Source organism: Oryctolagus cuniculus, chromosome 11 (genome assembly GCF_051225735.1).
Source record: "Oryctolagus cuniculus isolate XC-2025 breed Fujian yellow rabbit chromosome 11, ASM5122573v1, whole genome shotgun sequence".
Taxonomy (NCBI): domain Eukaryota; kingdom Metazoa; phylum Chordata; class Mammalia; order Lagomorpha; family Leporidae; genus Oryctolagus; species Oryctolagus cuniculus.
The window spans coordinates 79,310,725-79,337,635 of NC_142877.1; the positions used below are offsets into that span (position 1 = coordinate 79,310,725).

Sequence of the window (26,911 nt, forward strand, 5' to 3'; positions counted from 1 at the left end):
GGGGACGCAGAGACTTCCAGGAACAGGAGGGTACATCTTCTCTCTCCAAGAGGATGGTGTCATAGGCATCTCTTTGTTCGCATGAAGAACTTGAGGGACCTGGAACCCCACTTAGGAGCCTGCTGTCAATCAATATTTTGTGCACGTTCACAGGGCTGCTCTGAGACACAGTAGAGCCTCTCACAAAAGTGAAAATAGTGACTGATGCTGTCTGTATTTAAACTGTGGATGTTTGGTTCCTCATGGAATCTTTTTTTTTTTTAAAGATTTATTTATTTATTTGAAAGTCAGAATTACACAGAGAGAGGAGAGGCAGAGAGAGAGAGAGAGAAAGAGGGAGGGAGGGAGGGGTGTCTTCCATCTGTTGGTTCACTCCCCAGTTGGCCGCAACGGCTGGAGCTGCGCTGATCCCAAGCCAGGAGCCAGGAGCCAGGAGCTTCTTCTGGGTCTCCCACACAGGTGCAGAGGTCCAAGGACTTGGGCCATCTTCCACTGCTTTCTCAGGCCACAGCAGAGAGCTGGATCAGAAGAGGAGCAGCCGGGACTCGAACCAGCACCCGTATGGGATGCCGGCACTTCAGGCCAGGGCGTTAACCCGCTGCACCACAGCACTAGCCCGGGAATTCCTATTCTATACATTGATTTTGATTTTTGATATTTCATTAAGATATTTTTAAAGTTATGACTACTGGCTTTTTGATATTCTTTTTAAACCTTCTGTTAGCCTCATCCTATCCAGGTCCCAAATTGCAGTAAACTGTAGAGAAGTTTATGTATAATAGGAGCTTGATATGTGTTTTGATGGAGTTGTTATTTCATTCTTCTTGAAAGCTATAAGTTGAATTTTATTCTCTTTCAGAGGTCTTAGTAGTCCTAAGGAAGTGACAGTTTTATTTTTAAAGATTTATTTATTTGAAAAACTTAGATCGTCCATCTACTAGTTCACTCCCCAAATGGTTACATCAGCCAGGGCTGGGCCAGGAGTGAGCCAGGATCCCGAGCTTCATCTGGGTCTCCCATGTGGATGCAGGGGCCCAAGGATTTGGGCCATCTGCTGCTGCTTTCCCAGATCATTAGCAAGGAGCTGGATCAGAAGTGGAGCAGCCAGGACTCGAACTGGCACCCATATGGGATGCCCATGCCACAGGGCAGCAGTTTAATGCACAGCACTGGCCCCTGGAAGTAACACAGAAGATTTAGAATATTTTCCTGTACTAGGGACAAATGGAATCAATCATAAGGGGCTGACTTTGTGGCTGAGCCGGTAAAGCTGCTGCCTGCAGTGCCGGTATCCCTTATAGGAGCTAGTTCATGTCCCGGTTACTCCACTTCTGATCCAGCTCTTTGCTAATGGCCAGTGAAAAGCAGCAGACAATTGCCCAAGTGCTTGGGTCCTTGCCACCCATGTGGGACACCTGGAAGAAGATCCTGGCTTCAGCCTGGCCCAGCCCTGGCCATTTCTCCATATGGGAAATGAACCAGTGAATAGAAGATTCTCTCTCTCTCTCTCTCTCTCTCTCTCTGTGTGTGTGTGTGTGTGTGTGTGTGTATCTCTGTATCTTTCTCTCTCACTTTGTAACTCTGCCTTTCAAATAAATAAATATTTAAAAAAAAAGAAAATGAAATAAAGTTTAGGAGGATGCAAGTGTTACAGGCCTAAGAACTATCTTTTTTTTTTTTTTTTAAAGAGATTTATCTATTTGAAAGGCAGCATTACAGTGAGGCAGAGGCAGAGAGAGAGAGATATTCCATCTATGGTTCACTCCCCAATGGCTGCAACGGCTGGAGCTGGGAGTCAGGAGCTGCTTCTGGGTCTCCCATGTGAGTGCAGGGGCCCAACCACTTGGGCCATTTGCTGCTGCTTTTCCTAGGCCATAGCAGAGCGCTGGATCGGAAGTGAAGCAGCCGGGCCTGAAACCAACATCCATATGGAATGTTGGAACTACCGGTGGCAGCCTCAGCCACTGTGCCATAGTGCGGACCCCAGAAGTTCTTTCTTCACCTCACTCTACTGTGTGTAGAGCCTAGAAAAGGTGACAACTGCAGATCAGTGGAGAAATTAAATAGAAGAAGCTTAAAGAAATTAAATGGTGTTATTTCTAAGTGAGTGTTAACAGAGGAATGCCACACCCTGGTAAATTTTAGAGTCTTATTGCCTGCAGCCGAGAGTAGTATCATGCCCCAACAGGGTTTGAAGAGGCAAAAGCCACAAAATCGGGAGGTTGCCAGGATTGGGGGGAAATAAATGGTTACTGGGGTCAAGCTAACCTAAAACCTATGCAAAACTAATGTCAATTATAATCTTAACAATACCAGTTACCATCTTAACAATTTCAATTATAGTCTTGACATTAATCCAGGTATTGGCTTAAATCATATGTAGGTCATAGACAAATTACTTTTTTTTTTAAAGATTTATTTTATTTATATGAAAGACAAGAGTTACAGAGAGGTAGAGACAGAAAGAGTGGTCTTCCATCTGGTGGTTCACCAGCCAGATGGCCGCAACAGCTGGAGCTGTGGTGCTCCAAAGCCAGAGCTTCTTCCAGGTCTCCCAGTTCGTGCAGGGGCCCAAGGACTTGGGCCATCTTCTACTGCTATTCCAGGCAGTAGCAGAGAGCTGGATTGGAAAAGGAGCAGCCGGGTCTTGAGCCAGTGTCCATTTGGGATGCCGGCGCTTCAGGCCAGGGCGTTAACCCGCTGCACCACAGCGCCGGCCCGACAAATTACTTTTTTTTTTTTTGACAGGCAAAGTTAGACAGTGAGAGACAGAGAGAAAGGTCTTCATTCCGTTGGTTCACCCCCCAAATGGCTGCTACGGCCGGTGTGCTGCACCACACCAATCCAAAGCCAGGAGCCAGGTGCTTCTCCTGGTCTCCCATGCGGGTGCAGGGCCCAAGCACTTGGGCCATCCTCCACTGCCTTCCCGGGCCACAGCAGAGAGCTGGCCTGGAAGAGGAGCAACCGGGACAGAACCGGCGCTCCAACCGGGACTAGAACCCGGAGTACCGGCGCTGCAGGCGGAGGATTAGCTTAGTGAGCCGTAGCGCTGACCAACAAATTACATTTTTAATATTAACCCGGATGCAGCGTATTGGCTTCCAAGCTTGAGCAATCATGCTAGGGGGTTTCTATGCTTTGCCAAGTGTGATGTAGTAGACTGCTATCGTCCAACTGTTTTAGATCATAGTTTCAGACTGGACTCTCAATGGTGGGGGGTTGCCTTCTTAGGTTGGAGTCTCAGGTGCTCTAAAATGGAGTCCCTACTGTCAAGGTTTTACTTCAATGGATAAATCTCATGTGTCAGTTTGCCTTATCACTTATTCAGATGGTTTATATGCCCCAAATATTATACTTGTCCATGTTTTAGTTTAACCAGTTCTATTTTATTAAGTTCAAGAACAATTTTTTTAAGATTTTTTTTAAGTTATATAAGTTTTATATATTTCATATGTACCAATTTAGGAACTTAGTGCAATCCCTCCTACCCCCCCCCCATGCCCATGTTTCAATGCTTCCATTACTTCCTTTTAATTTTTACAGTGATCTATTTTCAGGATACTGAATAATCGTATAGTTTACTCTAAGTAAGAGTTCAACAAATAGTATGAAGAGAGACAAAACAAAATACTGTTGCTCAGTGGAAGAAACAAGGGCTATAAACAATCATGGATTCTCTAAATGTCTGTTTCATTCCAATACGTTACTTTTCAGATACTCTGTTACCTTGGATCAGGGAAACCATGATATCTGTCTTTTTGGGTCTGGCTTACTAATGGTTTCCAGTTACAACAATAGTGTTGCAAAAGACAGGATTTCTTTCCTTCTTTCCTTCTTTCCTTCTTTCCTTCTTTCTTTCCTTCTTTCTTTCCTTCCTTCCTTCCTCCCTTCTTTCCTCCTTCCTTCCTTCCTTCCTTCCTTCCTTCCTTCCTTCCTTCCTTCCTTCCTTCCTTCCTTCCTTCCTTCCTTCCTTCCTTCCTTTCTCTGTCTTTCTTCTTAAAGTTGTGTAGTACTCCGTAGTGTATATATATATCAAAATTTCCTTATCCAGTCAACAGTTGATGGACATCTGGGTTGATTGAAGAATAATCTCTTAAAAACAGCTGGTAAAGCCATTGTCTGCCATGCTGGTGTGTCCCAGTTGCTCCACTTCCAATCCAGCTCCCTACTAATGGCCTGGGAAAAGCAGTAGAAGATGGCCTAATTGTTTGGGCCCCAGCCACCCACATGGGAGACCCTGGTGAAGCCCTTGCTCTGGCCTCAGTTGTGGCCATTTGGGGAGTGAACCAGTAGATGGAAAATGTCTGTCTCTGTCTCTCCATCTCTGTAACTCTGCCTTTGAAAGAAAGAAAGAGAGAGAGAGAAAATTTTGAAAAATCAGTTAATAAATTCTCAGTAGTGTATTGTGAATCTTGTCTTTAGAATGATGCGTGCTTCCTTTTTTCTGCTGCTGTGGCTATATGATTTTTACTGTGGTATTTTGATATCAGCAATAGCATTTTATAAGGAATAAGCATTTGTCCCTTGAAAGGTTAAATACTAAGCAGAATTTGCTTTTGTGAAATTTTATTTCCCTTTTATTGACAATATTCAGATTTCTAAATTTATGGCTCAGCGACATTAGTTTTGAATTTCTCATGTAATGTGGCTAGAGAAGCTAAAGCTCCAGTAAAGTGTGCATAACTTTGTTTTAAATTTTAGTGGTAGGTAATGTGACCATAGGCAAGAGAGCATAAATCCTTTGAAGAATTTCTTTCTTTTTAAATATTTTATTAGGATAGGCCTTCTTACTTACATTTGTAGAAAAGATCAGAAACAGCAATTTGAACTGATGACATTAGAGCTGAGTATACTCAGATTTTCTGTTTTCATGAAAACAAACAATTGTATCTTAGTGCCATATTACATTGGGAAAGCTGACATTATATAGCAGATTTGACATTTCTTTATGTGTTTGAAAGAAGAGTATGAGTTTGAGAGACAGAGGAGTCTTCCATCAGCTGATAAATTCTCCTAATGCCTATAATAGCTTGGGCTAAGCCAGGAGCCTGGAACTCATTCCAGGTCTCCCATGTAGGGGGCACGGACGCAAATGAGCCCTCATCTGCTACCACCTAGGGTGTGTGTTACCAGGAAGCTGGATTGGAAGCACAGCTGGGAGTTGAGCATAGACCACTTGGATTTGGGATGTCATCCTAAGCAGTATCTTAACTGCTGTGCCATCTGCCTGCCCTAATTTTATGTCTTAAATAGAAAATTACACACAGCATTAACTTTGAATGGATGCAGTATTCTGTAGAACTGTGATTAATATTTCATATAAAAGTTTAGTATCTTGAGGATATTGACATTTTTGAAACATTTTATATTTGATCAGAGTAGCTCCATTGTTCCTTATTTGTTTAATAGAAGATGTTTAGCAAGTCCTCAATGAGGCGTGGAAGAGAAGATAAAATCTGAAAATAATAGAATAATAATATCCTTGGGTTTCTTTCATAAGGTCTTTAGAATTTATTTGGTAAATAGGGTGGTACATGTGATGAAAGTTGTAAAGTGTAGTGTTAGAGCTACGTATTTTGCAGAATAATAGGAAAGTTTGAAGGAGAGTTGATTTGATATAGAGGTAAGAGTTCTGTGGTGCTGATTCATCAGTAATTTCTAATAGCTTTTTTGAGAAACTGCACAAGGTATGTATCTACTTGAAAATGTTTTTTCCCTAAAGAGTATGGATTTCAGAATAAGGCAAAACCACTCATTTTGATAATGAACATTCTTCAGGCAGCACAAAAACACTGGTGTAAAATACTCAAATATTCTACATAGTCTCTTTTAAAAATTCTTGACTGTGTGTAATTTTGTCTTTAACAGGAAATCAAACCCCAAAGCCATTTTAACCATGGATATGGTGAACCTCTTGGACGGAAAACTCACATTGATGATTATAGCACATGGGACATAGTCAAGGCTACACAGTAAGGTTTTTATTGTAGTTGTCCTGTTCTTTGAAATCTGCATTTTAAGTGAAATATGAGTCTTAAAACATTTGGTAGAAAAATCAGTATCTTAAGTAAATTTGGTTGTTTCCCATTGGTTAAATGAATGGTTCTGTTACCTTTTGGTAATTGCTGATCTTTACGAGATTTATTATTATGCCCTTAAGAATATTAAGACTGGTTATGGAGAATCAAAAAATATTAGTATTAATACTTTTAATGGTGAGCATTAGTATACAACCAATATTCCTCTCCCCCTCAACTAGGTTCACTGATTATAAATAAAACATAGTTAATGTCAAATACATATGTTTATATGTATATTTGTGTCTTTGGGGGATTAGTTCCAGGCCCCCCCAAAATCCATAGATGTTCAAGTTCCTTACATAATAGTATCATAGTATTAACATACAACTTAGGTGTATCTTCCCATGTATCTTAAATCATCTCTAGATTACTTATAACACCCGTCACAATGTAAATCTTTGTAAATAGTTGCTACACTGTTTAGGAAAAAAAATCTGTACATGATTAATACAGGTTTTTTTTCTCCAAATATTTTTGGTTCATGGTTGATAAATTTGTGGATATGGAGGGCCACACACATACACCCACACACACATGTTTATTTAACCTGTGCTGAGGGAAAGATTACAAAGTTGCCTAACATAATGACCTTTAGAATGCCAGATTATAAAGTTATTTGAGATAGGCCAAGGAAAAGAGTAAATCTAAGAATATTTTAATGCAAATCTTATAAAACTTGAAATACAAGCTGATATTTTTATCTGCAAAGAAGAGAAACTGTGTTTAGTTCACAGGTTCTTAAGAATTGTCTGAAGTTCGTTGCATCTGGCAGAGTTAATATATTCACAATGGAATTACTTCAGGTATATGTTTTTATTGGTCTTGATGATCATCTGTTCATTGACATGGAGTGATATGTTATACCAGCAAGTAAACTAAGTAAAACTGAGGCGCTTTTAGCTTCTTAATATTTATTACATGGAATGATGGAAATTATGACACCTCTCAGTGAAAAACAAATTTCAAAACAGTATGGCCTTTATTAATACTTGTTTAGAAGGTATAAATTACTTAGCATCCTTTCCTGGATCCTAGGAAGAATTTTAGACTTCCCTTGAATCCCTTGATTTTCCTAGAATTGTTTGCAAAAGTTTGTTTGTTAGATCATTTTTTTTGGGTAGAGTCTTAGGACTTTTTTCTTTAAAAGATTTATTTATTTGAAAGTCAGTTAAACAGAGAGAGGAGAGGAGAGGCAGACAGAGGTCTTCTATCCACTGGTTCACTCTCCAGTTGGCCGCAGTGGCCGGAGCTGTGCCAATCCAAAGCCAGTAGCCTCCTCCAGGTCTCCCATGCAGGTACAGAGGCCCAATCTTCTGCTTTCCCAGGCCATAGCAGAGAGCTAGATGGGAAGTGGAGCAGCTGGGACTTGAACTGGCGCCCATATGGGATGCTGGCACTGCAGGTGGCGACTTTACTTGATATGCCATAGCACCGGCCTCAAGTTTTATAACTTTCAAAGGATCCTGTGAGTCCCATGAAAGATTAATAATAGTAGATCTTTATGATTTGATTATTAAGTGATTTCATCCTTTGCATGGACTTTAAGTAATACAACATAGAGAAACTATAAAAAGTTATGTTTGTTTCTTTTTGTGTTTAGGTGTGAATAACCTATCTCTCCTAAGTACACATTTTAAAACTTGAATAGCCCATGTAATCTTGTTTTCTTTATGCATACAACAACAAAACAAAGCTCTTAAAATTTCTGTTATCACAACACAATTAATTATGTTCATAGTGCTCTCTTCCTACTTGATATTTACTTGGAAATTGCTTATTACAGTAGAAAGAAGAAGCAGAATACTACATTTCGGTATATAAATTCAGTTCATGTTAAAATTACATGGATCTCAATGCTTTCTCCAGTTATCTTAGGCCTTTAAACATTAAGAAAATATTTCATTTTGTCAAACAGCTGAAACTTTTTGACCTGGGGGCCCTTGGAAAAAAAAAAAACCACAAAAACCTACAACAAAATACTAGGACTTCTAGTTAATTTTCAATTTCAGAAAACAAGGACTAACTTTATTAATGTAATTGTTCTGTAGTACATGATAGCCCTGTTAATTGAGCCTTTTATGCTTTGTAAATTGCAAGTTTAATTATCTTTTATATGTTTTGACATGAGATACTATCCCTTCTAGTCTTGCACTTACTTGAATTTTAACTCTTTAATACATTGAAGATACTCTGAGTGGGAATAGGTGCTTTATCTAAAAATAATTATTGCTGTTATTTTTCTCTACAGTATGTGCACTGTTTTCAGCTTTCTCATATTTCTGTCCTCATGTCTGTTCCCTCTTTTGTTTTCCAGTTTTCCTTCAGCTCAGTTTGTGCTCTAGGTCTTGTAGTTGGAACCAGTGAATAATTATTTACCCCCCTGATCTGGTGAGGATAGGTCACAGAGGGAGAAGCTGAAGAGAAAGTTGAAGAGTCTTGACCAGTTAATGGTAGCAGTAGTAGTTGGTTCGGAATCTTTTCTGCTAAGGAAAGATCCTACTTCTTGGTAATCATGAATAGGATAATCATTTAACAAAATGATTGGTGTGATTCCAATATGAAAATAGCTAATGCATAACAAAAGTGCTATGTGCTTAGGAGATTGTAAATACTCTCTGGAGTGTTACCTGTTACTTTTTTTATTTTATATTTTTAAGATTTATTTATTTACTTGAAAGGCAGAGTTACAGAGAGGCAGAGAGAGAGAAAGAAGTCTTCCATCCGCTGGTTCACTCCCCAAATGGCCGCAGTGGCTGGAGTCAGGCCAATCTGAAGCTAGGGAACCTTTTCTGGATCTCTCACATGGGTGCAGGGTCACAAGGACTTGGGCCATCTTCTACTGCTTTCCCAGGCCATAGGAGAGAGCTGGTTCGGAAGTGGAGCAGCCAGGACGTGAACCAGTGTCCATATGGGATGCCAGCACCACAGGCAGTGGCTTTACCCACTATGCCACAGCCCCAGCCTGTTACTTTTTTTTTTTTTTTTTTAAGATTTATTTTATTTATTTGAACATCAGAGTTACACAGAGAGAGTAGAGAGAGAGAGAGAGAGAGGTCTTCCATCCACTGGTTCACTCCCCAATTGGCTGCAATGGCCAGAGCTACGCCGATCTGAAGCCAGGAGCTTTTTCTGGGTCTCCCACATGGGTGCAGGGGCTCAAGGACTTGGGCTATCTTCTACTGCTATCCCAGGCCATAGCAGAGAGCTGGATCAGAAGAGGAGCAGCTGGGACTAGAACCAGCACCCATATGGGATGCTGGCGCTTCAGGCTAGGGCGTTAACCCGCTGCACCACAGAGCTGACTCCTGTTACTTCTTGATCGAAGTTGATAGGGATCTACCCTAAGATTTTTCAAAAGTTGTTTCTGCTTAAGGTGCTTTAGCACCTATATGCTCCCCCCACCCCCATTAGGTCCTTGTTTTCCCCAACTGTTAATATTTTTTAAGGTTTATTTAATTGAAAGTTGGAGTTAGAGACAGATCTTCCATCCATTGGTTTACTTCCCAGATGGCCACAACTGGGCCCACCTGAAGCAAGAAGCTTCATCTGGGTCTCTGACGTGGCCCAAGGACTTGGGCCATCGTTTGCTACTTTTCCCAAGCCATTAGCAGGAAGCTGAATTGAAAGTGGAGCAGCCAGGACACAAACTGGTGCCCATATGGGATGCTGGCATTGCAGGTTGTGGCTTTACCTACTGTGCCACAGTGCCAACCCCGTAGACTTGACCTTTATGTTAGGGACTGTTTTCTTACTTCTTTCAATTTGAACATTTATAATAGTACTCATTTTATTAGTTGTATTGCTCTTAAAATATAGACTAAAAATGTCTAAATTTTTATTTCTGAAAACATTTGGAAATTCTCAGAAAATGTCATCTGTATAAAGATTAAAAAAACTTGGAAAATATTTGAAAATTTAAAAAAGAGACAGATGTATTCCATATTACTAGCCTGAGAAGTACAGGTAGCAGTTTTCATAGTTGTATAGGCTGTATGTACAATAATAGTCTTGTAACGTCATGGTGTAGCTGAAAAATTTCTGTTACTTAATCAGTTATCTTAATGGTATTGCACAGTATATTACTGACATGTCTTGTAATGATACTGATAATTGCACTGCAAGTTATATAAAAGTATAGTGCATGCAGTTATGTACGGTACACATTACTTGGTAAAAATGATTATGTTACTGGTTTATGTGTTTACAGTATTATACTTTTATTATTATTTTAACATATCTTCCTACATATATTAAAAAAGGTAAACTGTAAAAGAATCTCAGGGAGACTTTGAGGTGGTATTCCAGAGGAAGGCATTGTTATCATAGGAGATGACAGTTCCATGTGTTATTGCCCTTGAAGAGCTTCCAGTGGGACAAAGTATGGAGGAGGGGGAGACAGTGATATTGATAATCCTGACCCTGTGTAGCCTCTTCTAATGTGTGTTTGTGTTTTACATTTTAGCAGAAAAGTTTTTTTTTTTTTTTTTTTTTGGACAGGCAGAGTGGACAGTGAGAGAGCGAGACAGAGAGAAAGGTCTTCCTTTTGCCGTTGGTTCACCCTCCAATGGCCGCCGCTGCTGGTGTGCTGCGGCCGGCGCACTGCGCCAATCCAAAGCCAGGAACCAGGTGCTTCTCCTGGTCTCCCATGCGGGTGCAGGGCCCAAGCACTTGGGCCATCCTCCACTGCACTCCCGGGCCACAGCAGAGAGCTGGCCTGGAAGAGGGGCAACCAGGACAGAATCCAGTGCCCCGACTGGGACTAGAACCTGGTGTGCTGGCACCACAGGCGGAGGATTAGCCTATTGAGCCACGGCGCCGGCCAGCAGAAAAGTTTAAAAAAAAAAAAATAAAGAAAATTTTAGTGGAAAACTTATATATTAAAGATAAAAAAAGACTTTTTTGTACAGCTATATGGTAATATATGTTTTAAGCTAAATGCTATTGGAAAAGCATTCAGAATAAGAGGATTAAAAAACTTAAGAAGTGGGGCTGGTTCTGTGGCATAGTGGTAGAGCTGCCATCTGCAGTGCTGGCATTCCATATGGGTGCCAGTTCAAGTTCTGGCTGCTCCGCTTCTGAGCCAAACTCCCTGCTAATGCACCTGGAAAAGCAGTGGAAGATGGCCCCAAGTCCCTTGGCCCCTGAACCTGTGTGGGAGACCCGGAAGAAGCCTCTGGCTCCTGGCTTCTGATTGGCTCAGCTCTGGCGGTTGCAGCCCTTTGGGGAGTGAACCAACAGATGGAAGATTCTCTCTCTCTCTTTCTGTCTCTGCCTCTGCCTCTCTAACTCTGCCTTTCAAATAAATAAATTTAAGAAAAAACTGATATTCACTATCTCAAAATTTAAAAAGAAAAGAATTCAATAAGCTAACGTTAGATTATTGTTGGACAAAGAAAAATTTTCATAACTTTAGCCTAAGTGTACAGTGTTTATAAAGTTCATAGTAATGTCATAGGCCTTCACATTCACTCACTCACCCTTAGCAACTCAAGCTTATAAGCTCCATTTATGATAAGAGCCCTATACAAGTGTACCAACTTTTATCTTGTATATTTTTCCTCTTAAGTTGTCTATAGTTAGATAAGTTGAAATACATAAGTACTTAGCACTGTGTTAAAATTGCCTACAGTATTGAGTACACGGTAGGATGCTGCACAGGTTTGTGGCCTGGGAGCATTAGACTTAAACTATGTAGCTCAGGAGTATAGAGGGCCAGCCCATCTAGATTTGTGTAAGCATACTCTGTGATCACACAATAATGGAACTGCCTAATGACATACTTCTCAGAACATATTCCTATTGGTAAGCGACTTACAACTACAATTGTTTCATTAAGACAAACATTTTTTAAAGTGTGGGCTTTTCCCCCTCTCTTTGAATACACATATTGAACAATAATCCTTATTGTTCAGCTATAACAAAAATCTCAAGAAATCTACATTCTTGTAATTGGAGGAATTAATGCATTTACATATAATGTAATTAGCGATGGGGGCCAGTGCTGTGGTGTAGTGGGTAAAGCTGCCGCCTGCAGTACCGGCAAGCCGTATGGCCGCTGGTTCAAGTCTCGGCTGCCCCACTTCAACCCAGCTCTCTGCTATGGGCTGGAAAAGCAGTAGAAGATAGCCCAAGTACTTGGACCCCTGCACCCGCGAGGGAGACATGGAATAAGCTCCTGCCTTCCAGATCTGCACAGCTCTGGCTGTTGCAGCCAATTGGGGAGTGAACCAGCGAATGGAAGACCTCTCTCTGTCTCTGCCTTTCCTTCTCTCTAACTCTGACTTTAAAATAAATAAATCTTTTAAAAAATGTAATTAGTGATGAAGTGACATTTGTATCTAACATTTTATTTCTTTTCTTCTATATATCTTTTGTCTTTATTAGTCCACAATTCCTCTATTACCTGTTGAGAATTCTTTTATGTGATGACTCCCCCATTTTTTTTTCTTTCTTGGCCTCTGTTAAAATTCCCTTTAGTTTCTAACAGTTTGATTTTGATGCCTAGGTTTGAGTCTCCAAATTTCCTGCTAAGATTAGCTAATCAAGCTTCCTAAGTGCATAGATTGTGTGTGTAGAGACAATATGTATGTATGTGTGGATCTTAGATATATATAGATTGATATTTTGCATTCAGTTTGGGAAGTTTCTTGCTGTTATGTCTTAAATATTCTTTTTCCACTTTTTCTCCTTTCTTCCTGTATATGTTTGATGATGGCTCTGTTCATTTTGTGCGTGTATATGTTTATCATCGATATTTTTTTCTTCTGCCCGCTCAAGTATGATTTTAAGTTCCTTCATGACTTTTTTTTTTTTTAAATACTTGTTTTTATTTATTTGAAAAGAAGAATGTCAGAGAGGGAAAGAGATCTTTTCATTGGCTGGTTCGCTTACCAAGTGGCTACAATACCCTTGGCTGGTCAGGCTGAAAGCAGGAGCCAGGAACCCCATCTGAATATCCAATGTGGGTGGCAGAGGCTCAAGTACTTGGGCCATCTTCTGCTGCTTTCCCAGGTGCATTAGCAGGGATCTGCATTGGAAGTGAAACAGTCTGGCCCAGAGTCCCGGAGTCCAAGCCGGTTCCCAGCCCAGTCCTGTCCCGCAGTCGCCTGGCTCCTCTTTCCTTCCAACATGACAGATGCCTCTGTGTCCTTCGCCAAGGACTTTCTGGCAGGTGGAGTGGCTGCGGCCATCTCCAAGACCGCGGTAGCGCCCATCGAGAGGGTCAAGCTGCTGCTGCAGGTGCAGCATGCCAGCAAGCAAATCACTGCCGATAAGCAATACAAGGGCATTATAGACTGCGTGGTTCGTAACCCCAAGGAGCAGGGAATCCTGTCCTTCTGGCGTGGTAACCTGGCCAGTGTCATCAGATACTTCCCCACCCAGGCTCTCAACTTTGCCTTCAAAGATAAATACAAGCAGATCTTTCTGGGTGGCGTGGACAAGAGGACCCAGTTTTGGCGCTACTTTGCAGGAAATCTGGCATCAGGTGGTGCTGCTGGAGCCACATCCTTGTGTTTTGTGTACCCTCTTGATTTTGCCCGTACCCGTCTAGCAGCTGACGTGGGCAAAGCTGGAGCTGAAAGGGAATTCAGAGGCCTCAGTGACTGCCTGGTTAAGATCTACAAATCTGATGGGATTAGGGGCCTGTACCAAGGCTTTAATGTGTCTGTACAGGGCATTATCATCTACCGGGCTGCCTACTTTGGTATCTATGACACCACAAAAGGAATGCTTCCAGATCCCAAGAACACGCACATCTTCATCAGCTGGATGATCGCGCAGTCTGTCACTGCTGTTGCTGGGTTGACTTCCTATCCATTTGACACTGTTCGTCGGCGCATGATGATGCAGTCGGGGCGTAAAGGAACTGATATCATGTACACAGGCACACTTGACTGCTGGAGGAAGATTGCTCATGATGAAGGAGGCAAAGCGTTTTTCAAGGGTGCATGGTCCAACGTCCTCAGAGGCATGGGTGGTGCTTTTGTGCTTGTCTTGTATGATGAAATCAAGAAGTTCACATAAGTTATTCCCTAGGTTTGTTCCCCTGTAAACAGGCATGTTGTATTATAATCTTGAGCATTCTTGACAGGCTCTTGTCTGTCTTATCAAAAGCAACTATGTGCTGGTTGAAAATGGGAAGCAATAATATTCTTCTGACCAGTTTTCTCTTAAAGCCATTTCCATGATGATGATGATGATGATGGGACTCAATTACATTTTTTTATTTCAGTCACACCTGATAAATAATTTGAAGAAATAAAAATATACACAATAAAAAAAAAAGGAAGTGAAACAGTCTGGACTTGGACTTGTGCTTCAGTAGCGGTTGCTGGCATCACAGGCAGCAGCTTTAAGCCAGTACACCACAGTGTTGGCCTGCTTGATGAATTTTTCATTTCAGTTACTGTAGTTTTCACCTCTAGAATTTCTATGAGCCCTGTTTATAATTTCTCTTTACTGATAGTCTTCAGTAGGTGAGACATTGTGTTTTTCTTTTCTTTTCTTTTTTTTTTTTTTTTTTTTTTGACAGGCAGAGTGGAGAGTGAGAGAGCGAGACAGAGAGAAAGGTCTTCCTTTGCCATTGGTTCACCCTCCAATGGCCGCCACGGCGGGTGCGCTGCGGCCGGCGCACCGCGCTGATCCGATGGCAGGAGCCAGGTACTTCTCCTGGTCTCCCATGGGGTGCAGGGCCCAAGCACTTGGGCCATCCTCCACTGCACTCCCGGGCCACAGCAGAGAGCTGTCCTGGAAGAAGGGCAACTGGGACAGAACCTGGCGCCCCGACCAGGACAAGAACCCGATTTGCCGGCGCCGCAAGGTGGAGGATTAGCCTAGTGAGCCACGGCGCCAGCCAAGACATTGTTTTTATACTTTGCTTTAAGTTCTTTAGATATGATTTCCTTTAGCTCTTTAGTATTTTTCATAGCAAGGTTCTCTGGGTTCTTGAGAACATTTGAGTATTGTAATTTGAGTTCTGGAAAAGTTAATTCTGCAAATTTTTGCCAGTTTTTCATTGCTTTTGCAGAGTGACAAACTTTTCAGAGGTTTTTAGTCCTCTAATGTAATCTTTCATTCTTCAGTGTTTTGTACAAAGTTCACTTGTTCCAATAGCATTTAGTAAACAAATTGCCCTGTTCTACTTTATTTCAAGGAACACTCATAGTGAAAGTTTATAATTATGCTTTATTAATTACATATGGAAGTAACCAAAAATTTGAAGCCTTTTTCTTTCAATCATGTTTCTTGTAATATAATGGGTAGCATGATACCAGTGTTAATAATTATTTTGCAGATACTTACACATTAAGTAACTTTGTATTTTTCTCTTACTTCTTATGCCAGGTATCATAAATGCATGTCAGATTTTATGGGACTTCATGAATAGTTGTTCCTATTTAGTTTATTTTTGTTTTTTTTTGATAGCCTGTTTTCTCTGACATTATATATTTGGACAGTTAAGTACCTCATATCCTGGATTCACATCCTATCACCAGTTCTGCACACCTGTCTATCATGTGGTTCTTTTTCTTACTCCCAGAGTCCACTTTTTCTTTTGCTCCTTTTGCTAACTTCTTTATCTTGTTGTTAATCTCTCCCACCCTAATTCATTATTTCTCATCAAAAAGTGTATTCTAGCATCTTCCATCTTCTAACATCTTGCATCTTCTTTATCATTCACATACCATTCTAGTTATCCTATGTGTTAATCCATTAATTTCTGGTTTTTTAAAAAATTAAATTATGAAACATTTTAATCCTATAGCTGAAGCCAGTAGCCTGCAGCGCCATTTGGGTCTCCCAGGTGGGTGTAAGGGGCCCAAGTATTTGGGCCATCCTTCACTGCTTTCCCAAGTATATTAGTAGGGAGCTGGAGCTGAAGACGAACAGCTGGGGCTAGAATCAGTGTTCATACATGATTCTGGTGTTGTAGGCAGTGGCTTAACTTGCTATACCCCAATTCCAAACCCTTCATACTCACTTTTAGGTGTGTAGAAAATAACCTTTGATTCTCTGTATTGTTAAAAAAAGATTTGCAGAATCATTACTATCTTATTTGAATTGTCAGGAAGATTCTGGGTTGGTTTGTTTATCATTTCCTTTAAGGCAGAGAGATACAGAGAGATCTTTCCTCCACTGATTGTCTCTCCAAATGCCTGCAACAGCAAGAGCCTGGAACTCTACCTGGGTCTCCCATGTGAGTGTCAGGACCTGTGTACTTGAGCCATATCCTACTGCTAGGAAGCTGGAATCAGAAGTTGAACTGGGACTCAAACTTAGGCACTGTGATGTGGGATGCAGATATCGCAAATGCTGTCTGAATTACTGTAGCAAACACTTGCCCCAAGATTCTGTTTTTTAAAGGTATGGTTAGTTCACATAACTGGATACATGTAAACAATTTTCTGAACAAGGCAAACAAATAGAGGTACCATTGTCATCTCCTGTGATTTGTGAAACTCCTGCTTTTCCCTTAGATTGATTATCCCGTGTGTGTATGTGTGTGCTCACAGATGCAAAACAGAACCAAGAAAAGTATAGCAGAATGAAATGTTAGTAATGGGGTAGCTGTTTGTTGCAGTGGCTTAAATGTTTATTGGGATGCCCTCATCCCATATCAGAGTGCCAGCAGGTGGAGGATCCTCTCTGCCTCTTTATCTTTGAAATAAAATGAAAATAAATAAAAATTAAAAGAAAATATTGGTGAATATTAAATATTAAATGTTAGTAAAATGAATTTCTCTGTTAAATAAGATATGAATATAGGTAGAAGTTCTAATGTTTGCTTTCAATGTGATGTGCCACCCCCATTTTAGAGGCTACTTTGAATAAATTAGAAATATCACCAAATTTATTTAAATTTGCTTTTTTTTTTTTATTTTTTATTTTTTATTTTTTTATTTTATTTTATTTTTTTTTTGACAGGCAGAGTGGACAGTGAGAGAGAGAGACAGAGAGAGAAAGGTCTTCCTTTGCCGTTGGTTCACCCTCCAATGGCCGCCGCTGCAGCCGGCGCACCGCGCTGATCCGATGGCAGGAGCCAGGATCCAGGTGCTTTTCCTGGTCTCCCATGGGGTGCAGGGCCCAAGCACCTGGGCCATCCTCCACTGCACTCCCTGGCCACAGCAGAGAGCTGGCCTGGAAGAGGGGCTACCGGGACAGAATCCGGTGCCCCGACTGGGACTAGAACCCGGTGTGCCGGCGCCGCAAGGTGGAGGATTAACCTATTGAGCCACGGCGCCGGCTTTAAATTTGCTTTTGTGTCGTTTCCAAAGACTCAGTATTTTGCCTTGGATAAAGTTGATGGTGGTTGTGGCTCAGTGATAGATCATGTTTTATTGTACTATTCTTTCTACTTCAGTTTATGTTTAAAAATTTCCATAATTATTAAGAAGTCAAAAAAATAGATGCCACCACATCTTTTCTCTCGTTTCATTGGCTTGTGCTAGGTCAGAAGATTTTTCTTTTCACCCCACTTTGTACCCTACCTCACCCTTTTCTGTTTGCCTTCAGAAAGTATTAATTCCAATGCTAAATTTGACAAAAGCGAATCCTGGAACTTGTGAAAAAAATTCTTTCTTCATGATTTTCTTCTAAATTATTATATGCTCCTTTCTGCTGATTTTTATATATTTAATATTTTAGCATAGTTATTTTTATAATCTCACAGTGGTTTGTGATGCAAATGGTGACATAAAGAAAAATTAGCAGCTCTTTGAATATTATTGTTGATATACTTTTGCACCTAATGAGATTTTACAGTCTTGTAAATGAAGCATTTTAAAAGTAAAATGGATTAGTGAAAGCTTTTAGAATACTGATAAAGTCACTTTTATGTTGAAAAAATGTTTTAATTTTCATGTATTAATGTAGCATTAATTTCTTTGGAAAATATTATTTTCAGCTTTAAATTTATTAAGTGGTAATAACAATGCTTTATTTTCTTTCTTTTCAAGATACGGAATATATGAACGTTGTCGAGAATTGGTGGAAGCAGGCTATGATGTACGGCAACCAGACAAAGAAAATGTTACACTCCTCCATTGGGCTGCCATCAATAACAGAATAGATTTAGTCAAGTATGTGTTTCCTGTATATTTAATGAGTAGTTGTTTTTTTATTATAAATTATTAAATATTTATCATAAAAATAATTTCTAAAAAGTCATGGCTTTTAAAATATTAGATTTTACGTACCTTTTTTCCTGATGAAAATTGCTTTTAATATGTATTGATTGCTTTTCTGAGCCATGTATTGTAATGAATACTTTTATTTCCTTTAATCTTAATTCTTGAAGTAATCCTGTGTAAAATACAGCAGGTACCCTGTCCTACTGATATGGAAACTAAAGTCAAAGAGGTTAATTTGAGTTGGAATTTTTAAGAAAATATATTTCTATTTTTATTTTTTTTAAAGATTTATTCATTTATTTGAAAGTCAGAGTTACACAGAGAGAGGAGAGACAGAGAGAGAGAGAGAGTCTTCCATCTGATGGTTCATTTCCTAATTGGCTGCAATGGCCAGAGCTGTGCTGAAGCTGTGCTGATTCGAAGCCAGGAGCTTCTTCCAGGTCTCTCACATGGGTGCAGGGGTCCAAGGACTTGGGCCATCTTCTGCTTTCCCAGGCCACGGCAGAGAGCCGGAGTGGAAGTGGAGCAGCTGGGTCTTGAACCGGCACCTATATGGGATGCCGGTGCTTCAGGCCAGGGCGTTAACCTGCTGTGTGTCACAGCGCTGGCCCCAAGAAAGTATATTTCATTCAAAACTAACTTCTCTTTAGTTCTAGTATAACCATTCACAAACCATTTTCAGCATTATATAATGTCTTCCAGGGTATCTTAGGAACCAATTTATGAATAGTTAAATAGTTGTGCTCTTTATAATTTGATATTCTGGAAATACTTTGTTAAGTTACTTTGAACTATTCTGCATAATAAGTGGAGTTGGCCGTTTATTGTATAATGTTTTAAAAGTACTGCTGTAACAAGTATTTGTATGAAGCACAAAACTTCTGAATTAAGCATGAGTGTATTCAGCGTTTAAAATGATGTACACTAGAAATAGTAATCTAAATCATTAATCCTTACTTAAAACAGCTTCAGAGCTTAAGTGATCAACATATGCCAAGTATTTGACATCAAATGCCTTTTTAAAAAATGATTTATTTATTTATTTGAAAGCTAATGTAACAGAGGAGATAGTCCATCCACCGGTTCACATTCTAAATGATTGCAACAGCCAGGTCTGGGCCAGGCCAAAACCAGGAGCCAGAAACTCCATCTTGGTGTTCCATTTGGGTAGCAGGGGTCTGAGTACTTGGGCAAGTTTCCTATTAGCAGGAATCTGGGATCAGAAGCAAAGAAGCTGGGATTCAAACCAGCTCTCTGATACGGGAGGCCAGTGTTGCAAGCTGCAGCTTAACCTACTGAGCCAGAACAGCAGCTCTGTTAATCAAATGCCTTAAAATAGTTTATGCTCAAGAATTAATGCATTGACTAGTCCCAGAGAAAGTATTGTATTAAACCGCTAGATCTCATTTATTTCAGAGGATATCAAGCTATTATGATGTTATTAAGCAATATGATAGCTATGTCTTTTTAAAGTATCATAACTAAAAGTATAACAAGGCTTACTGAAGAATCTTTATGTTATAATTTAAAGTTTATAAAATATTTCATTGTTTGATTTGACCTATAGAAAAGTAATGTTTAAAAAGCTGAAGTTACTCAAGGTAGACAATATCTTGCCTAATTTATAGCTGTTCTAATTTGAAGACTGTATGCTACTATTTTAAATCTTTATGGTTCTTTGACTACCTTTTTTATTTATGTCATTTCTGTTCTTTATGTCATTTCTGTCATTTTCTTCTGTTCTTTGTCATTTTTGTCATTGTTCTTTATGTCATTTCTTTTTGTTGCTTTTAAAGCTATTTTCATTTTACTTTTTGAACAAAATAGTTGTATTTTGATACTAAACCATCAAAATATTTTTTTCTTCAAAGGCACAAACTAACATGAGATTAAAATGGAAAACTTTGTATTTCACATAATTTCTTAGAATTCAAAATAAAAAGTTAAATTATCAAAAAAATTTTTTTTGTAGATACTATATTTCGAAAGGTGCTATTGTGGATCAACTTGGAGGAGATCTGAATTCAACTCCATTGCACTGGGCCACAAGGTTTACATTTATTTATTTGTTTTTTCTGTTTCTTTTAATAACAACTAAGCAGCTTCTTTTTAAAAAATGATAGGCTACAATTAATGAGACTTACTATACTAATAGTTAGACTGCATGGTTTTACCTGCCTTGGAAACAAAATTTGTGTTCCAAAGTATCCTTAGGGAATTGGCTATGGTGATATTTTTCCAGTCATAAGATTGGATTAGACTTTGGATTTGTAAATGTAATATTTTTATAGCTTATATTGCATTTACAGTTAAAAAGCCAGTTCAGTTATTGGGATGATTGAGATTGTACTGCAATAAAATAGAATATGGTAGTTATTATATATTTAAATGTTATATCTCTGTCAGTTCATCAGATATCCAGTTAAGACTTTTTAAGAAACAAAATTCTAAAAAGTCTTAACATATATCTATTTTAAAATAACTCCCCAAAATTTGTGTAATCTTTCTACCATTACCTAGTTTTTTAAAAAGTTTTTTCAAAAGTTTTTTCAGAAGATTCTCATTGAAATAACTTATTTATTTAAATGTTTATTCTTCTATATTTTAGACAAGGCCATCTATCCATGGTTGTGCAACTAATGAAATATGGTGCAGATCCTTCATTAATTGATGGAGAAGGATGTAGCTGTATTCATCTGGCTGCTCAGTTTGGACATACCTCAATTGTTGCTTATCTCATAGCAAAAGGACAGGTAAAAATTATCACGATGGTTTGACTTTTAATTAGATGTTCTTCATAGTTTAAATGCCTGATATCATTGGTGCTACCTGTGTAACTATCTGGTAATATTTAAATAGTGCTTTCTGTTGGATAAAGAGAATAGATAAATACATAATTGGTATTGACTTACTTATTCCACTTACCGTAAAAATATGACACAATCATGGATAAGATAATGATCTATTAAGTTAGGTTTTTATTTCAGAATGTGATGGAGATAAAGCAGAAAATTTAGGTATTTGTTCCCTGAATGTGTTTTTTGAATATAGTATCTGAATTCACCTATACGTTTTTTAAAATTTGTTTAGTTGAGAGTCAGAGTTACACAGAGGGAGGAGAGGCAGAGACAGAGAGAGAGCTTCCATCCGCTGGGTCACTCCCAGTTGGCCGCAGCGGCGGGAGCTGCACCAATCAGAGGTCGGGAGCCACGAGCTTCCTCTGGGTCTTCCACTGTGGTGCAGGGGCCCAAGGACTCGGGCCATCTTCTGCTTTCCTAGACCACAGCAGAGAGCTAGATTAGAAGTGGAGCAGCTGAGTCTCGGACCCACGCCCATATGGGATGCCGGCACTGCAGGCAGCAGCTTTACCTGCTACACCCCAGTGGCGGCCCATCTATACATTTTTGAACTTTTTATTTTCTCTATTAAGTACTTCTTGAAGGGGTTATGGTGTTTAAAATCAGTTTCTCAATTTTTGCTAAACAAAATAATGCTACTTTATTGTCAGGGAAATTTGTTGTGGTTCTTAATTTTTCTTGAATGTGCAGTAGCCATAATCACACTAAATATTTCCAGTTTATATTACCATGTTTTTTGTAATAAATGTATTTTGTTAAAAGTACTGTCACTCAGTTTTTCTTCCATGTATATTTTTGGGGGGCTATATTTAAACATGTTATAACTAAGGATCTCATCACAAGAGTAAGATAAATTAGTTTAATTCATTGCTATTGACATATTTACTGTTATTCAAATTGAAATTTTTCATTTATAATTTGAAAAGCATTTTTTTAATGACTGTTAAGTACTTGTTGGAGCATCAAGCAGTGACGGTGTATGTTGTGTATTGAATCTTAAAAGGTATAGACTATTAATTGCTGGAAGAGGGGGTTTCTTAACTATTACCCTGATAACAAACTGTTCCCAAATGAGTTAAGAACACCAGCCTTTTCCTTTTATCTCACAATTCCATGAATTGACTTGGCTTTGCTGGGTGTGGGTCTTTTAATAATGGTTGGGAACTACAGTCCTCTTGGGACTTGACTGTTTTGGAGGATTGGCTCACTTCGGTATCTTCTGCCTTAGTAGGAATGGATAAACAATCATGCTTAGCTAGGATGCTAGCATAGCTAGGTTTCTCTTCATTCAGCGCCAGAACTTCTTCACAATGCAATACTATGTGCTTTGTAGCAGGAGAAGTAGACTTCTTAAACAGCAGTTCTGTGTTCCCAGAAGAACAAAGGCAAAAGTTTCAAGTTAGGTCTTGAAGTGGCATGGGAACTTTTCTGCTCCGTATTGTCTGTTATAATGGCTAGCCCGTATTCAGGGCAGGAAGTGTCAGCACAAATATGTGAGTACAAGGAAGTGACATTTATTGAGTGCCCTCTTTGGAGACCAACTACCACTGAAGATTGTCCTGTTCTCCCATAGTTTCTTTTGGACCTAAGTTGGAATCAGTACATAGTGCTGTGTCTTCAGCATTTTTTCTAATGCAGATATAATTTACAATGCATAGTCACTTTCTTTCAATTTTTATCTGCAAAAGAAAAGTGGTGTAAGTTTTAGTCTTCATGATATTTTTATTAGCTTAATGATTTTGGAGGTCTGATAATCTCAGGCATTTTAACTTTGGTGTAGTATGAATATATAGGCTATAATATTCTTGGGGTAGGATTTCTGCTTATCACAATGCATTTATACGAAAAGCATGATTGCGATAATAAATGTATGACAAATTAATAGATTCTATGAGTATTTCACTACATACAAAAATAGCATCTTACTATTCAAATGTAATAGAGTATGAGTTAGAAAATGAAACCCCAATTCTATCCATGCCAATCTCCCACTGAGATCTCTTCCTTTAACAGTTTAGTGTATACTTTTCAGGAATTTCCCCCATCTCTATACAAAATATTATGAAAATACTTTCAGCACATGTTGTATCATAGTTTGGTGTCCAGGGTCATCCTTTGCTTTCCAGAGTACTTGTGTGGTCTAGCCCCTGGACACCTCCTGTGCTCTTCTTGTCTCCCCCTTATCACTCTGCTTCAACCACACCAATCTTGATACTTCTTGAACTGCTCTGGCAGGCAAATGTCTTAGGGTTCTTGGTATTTCTACTGCCTATATTTTCTTTCCTCACTTAGTCGCATAGTCCTTTTTCTTTCTCTTTAGTGAATTTTTTATTAGTTTCAATAGTTACCAGTTATCAGCAATGTTGTTTTTTTTTGTTTTGTTTTGTTTTGTTTTTAATTTTTTTTTGACAGGCAGAGAGCTGGCCTGGAAGAGGGGCAACAGGGACAGAATCCGGCACCCCGACCCAGACTAGAACCCGGTGTGCTGGCGCCGCAAGGTGGAGGATTAGCCTATTGAGCCGCAGCGCCGGCTGATCAGCAATGTTATAATTGGCATATTTTAATTTCTTTCCTTTCGCTGTTTCACTGGCTTTAGTTAGTGGTACTGTCTTTCTTAGTGTTAATTTTGTTGTGACAGATGAAACTACATTTCTGTGACTTGAGGTTTTAGCTTTAGATAATATCCCTTGACTCATAGCTATTGCAGATGAGGCCATCAGCATACTTTCTTGTCAACTTTCTTCTTTTTTTTTTTCCTTTTTTTGTTAATGCTTTCAGTTTTACATTGTTAGGGCATACACATTTCCATTCAGTTTTGTCATTCTATTCTTCACAGTTGTTTCATTTTGGTTACACTGTTAAATATATTCAGTGCTCACTGCCAATTCTTTTGGATGATCTTCGGGGGACGATGCTAAGTTTTGGAGCCCTGTTGATCATAGAATTTCCATAAGCTTTTGTTCTGGGCTTGTTAATTCTTCCTAATAGAGAGTCATCATATGTCTAGGCGCAGCTTGGAAAAGAAGTACCAAGTTTTAAATCCTGACCCAAAGAGAGAGAAGGTTGAATTTGATTTTTCTTTTAATATTCTTGAAATACAGTATAATTTTACATTTTATTTATTGATAGTTTTACAACTATTTTTAAAACAACTAAGAAGAAACTTAAACATAATAATTCATGTTTGCTTTAATTAGACATCAAATGTGATTGTACTTTCTTGAAACCAGAGCAGTAAGATATAAAATGTTAGAGTTCTGTTACCTCTTATATAAGAAATAAGGAACTTTGTCATTTCTTCAGAAAAAAATTTTTTAAGTCACATAATTTTTTAAAAATCATTCTGAATATTGGAAATGTTGAGTGAGGCTACAGAAGATACTCTTTTTTGTTTTTTTAAGATTTTATTTATTTATTTGAGAGGTAGAGTTACAGACAGTGAGAGAGAGAGAGAGAGAAAGGTCTTCCTTCTGATGGTTCACTCCCCAGATGGCTGCAATGGCTGGAGCTGTACTGATCCGAAGCCAGGAGTCAGGTGCTTCCTTCTGATCTCCCATGTGGGTGCAGGGGCCCAAGCACTTGGGCCATCTTCCACTGCTTTCCCAGGCCATAGCAGAGAGCTGGATTGGAAGAGTAGCAGCTGGGACCCAAATCGGCGCCCATATGGGATGCCAGCACCATGAGTGGAGGGTTAACCCACTGCACCACAGCACTGGCCCCTACAGAAGATATTCTTATTTTTTATTTTATTTATTATTTTTTTGACAGGCAGAGTTAGACAGCGAGAGAGAGACAGAGAGGAAGGTCTTTCTTCCATTGGCTCACCTCCCAAATGTCCGCTACGGCTGGTGTGCTGCGGTTGGCGGAACGTGCTGAACCGAAACTAGGAGCAATGTGCTTCCTCCTGGTCTCCCATGTGGGTGCAGGGCCCAAGCACTTGGGCCATCCTCCACTGTACTCCCTGGCCACAGCAGAGAGCTGGACTGGAAGAGGAGCAACCTGACAGAATCCGGTGCCCCAACCGGGACTAGAACTTGGGGTGCCAGCGCTGCAGGCGGAGGATTAGCCAAGTGAGCCGTGGTGGCGGCCAGAAGATATTCTTAACAACACTATATAAGGAAATCCAGAAATGGATTGGTAATAGATAAGTCGTCACATTTTCTTGTAGTATTCATGAAGAGGGCCTAAAACTAATGACATCCATAAATAAACTCTGGTTCTTTAACAAGTGATTCTCAGCTTTTATCTTCCTGAGTCGTCTTGTTGTCATTGAGGCATATTCCCATCAATAATAGTGGCTCACAGAGAATTGCTTTATAGAGATAGCAGTGTTTCACAGTGAATTTACTGTAATCCTGTCCTCTCTCTCTTGATTGGCAAATTAGGTTACACAGCTTGGATTAGAACTGCTTGTTTAATATGATCTAGGAATGGGTGATGGGGTAAGGAAGAAGAAGAAACATTAATTGAATGTCAGTTGGAGACTTATGGACCGGGTACCATGCTCATATTATTTTGTTTAATAATCACAGGCCTCTTAGGAAGTTATTGTTTGTGTTCACATTTTCTAGTGAAGAAGCTGAGGCTCAGAGAACTGAAGTACTTTTCCCCTTTTTTTTTTTAATGATTAAGTAGGAGAAGTAAAACTGTAAGATTCTAGTGGAGAGTTTTGGGATAGTAATTGTTAGTTTTAATTTTAATTAGCTGGCAATCTAAGCAAAAGAAGGGACAAGAAAGTTCCAGGAAAGGAAATCATTGGATAGAAGAGGAAAAGTAATCATTGTTTACTACATAATTTGGCAAGAAATGGCATTTGTACATATTTATATTATTATATTTATTTATTATAATATAATTATAATCTTATAACTATAATATAATATATAAAATAAAATATATAGCATATATTATATAATATAGTTATATAATCATATTATAAATATATAATTATACAATATATATCATGTATCATTTATTATATTTATATTATTTATAATAATATAAATATTAAATATTTTTGTAACTAAAATTTCAATAGACCTCTTGAGAGGAAAGAATAGGAAAGGTGCAATTCTGTGATGGAAGAGGGAGATAAGGAAGAGGAATTTTCAATTTTAATTCTATGGTGTCTCAGAAGATAATTTCTGAAACTGAAAAAAACCAGCAGCAAAATTCATGTATCTTATTTACATATGTGGAGATAAATACCAAAATAATGTACTTTAAAAAGGTGGAATTGGTGGAAAGTAAGACAGAATATTGCTTTATCACATTGCTTTTACCTTGGAAACACTGCAGAATTACTTAACTAAAAATGTACATGTACAACAGTAAAATAATAACCTTTTGAGATTTAAAAAAAAATTTTTTTAAAGTCAGGTCTCTTCATTCTTTGTTTTGAAACACCTGGTAATAAACAGTTTATCATGTATTATTTTAAGTAAAGGTTTTAAGAGACTTAAATCAATCTGTTGGTGGCTGAAAGTTCAATATAACTCAAGTTCTTTAAATTTAAAACATTGCAAATGTGTTTAAGAAATCTTAAAAGGTAGAACTATAAAACATATATAATTAAAATATTTAATGGAAATAGTAGATAATAAGTTTACTTTAAAGTTAAGGAAAATTTTCATAAATCATCCTTGACTGAGTAGTACTCTGCTGGCTTCTATGATGTGCACATTAGATCTTTCTAAGTAAATTTGGTTAGGAAGTTAACACACTTTCACTGTCTGACTTTTCTTTTTACACTATCAGGATGTAGATATGATGGATCAGAATGGAATGACACCTTTAATGTGGGCAGCTTATAGAACACATAGGTATGTAAACATTATAAAAT

At 38.7% G+C, this 26,911-nt stretch overlaps 1 protein-coding gene and 1 pseudogene across 9 annotated transcripts in view; both read left to right on the plus strand.

Moving 5' to 3' along the window:
* ZDHHC17 (zDHHC palmitoyltransferase 17) overlaps window positions 1-26,911 on the plus strand; it is a 118,835-nt gene that overhangs the window by 28,427 nt on the left and 63,497 nt on the right. For 7 of the 8 annotated variants that reach the window (XM_051846461.3, XM_002711353.6, XM_070052655.2 and 4 more), the window contains exons 2-6: window positions 5,869-5,972; window positions 18,038-18,160; window positions 20,184-20,261; window positions 20,820-20,964; window positions 26,827-26,891. In XM_051846461.3, the coding sequence (XP_051702421.3) occupies window positions 5,869-5,972; window positions 18,038-18,160; window positions 20,184-20,261; window positions 20,820-20,964; window positions 26,827-26,891 (515 nt within the window). The remainder of the gene's footprint in view (window positions 1-5,868; window positions 5,973-18,037; window positions 18,161-20,183; window positions 20,262-20,819; window positions 20,965-26,826; window positions 26,892-26,911) is intronic. The other variant, XM_089307468.1, reaches the window with a different exon arrangement.
* LOC100349098 (ADP/ATP translocase 2 pseudogene) lies at window positions 10,557-16,779 on the plus strand (annotated as a pseudogene). Its single transcript, XR_016216189.1, has one exon. The product of XR_016216189.1 is annotated as an ADP/ATP translocase 2 pseudogene (transcript).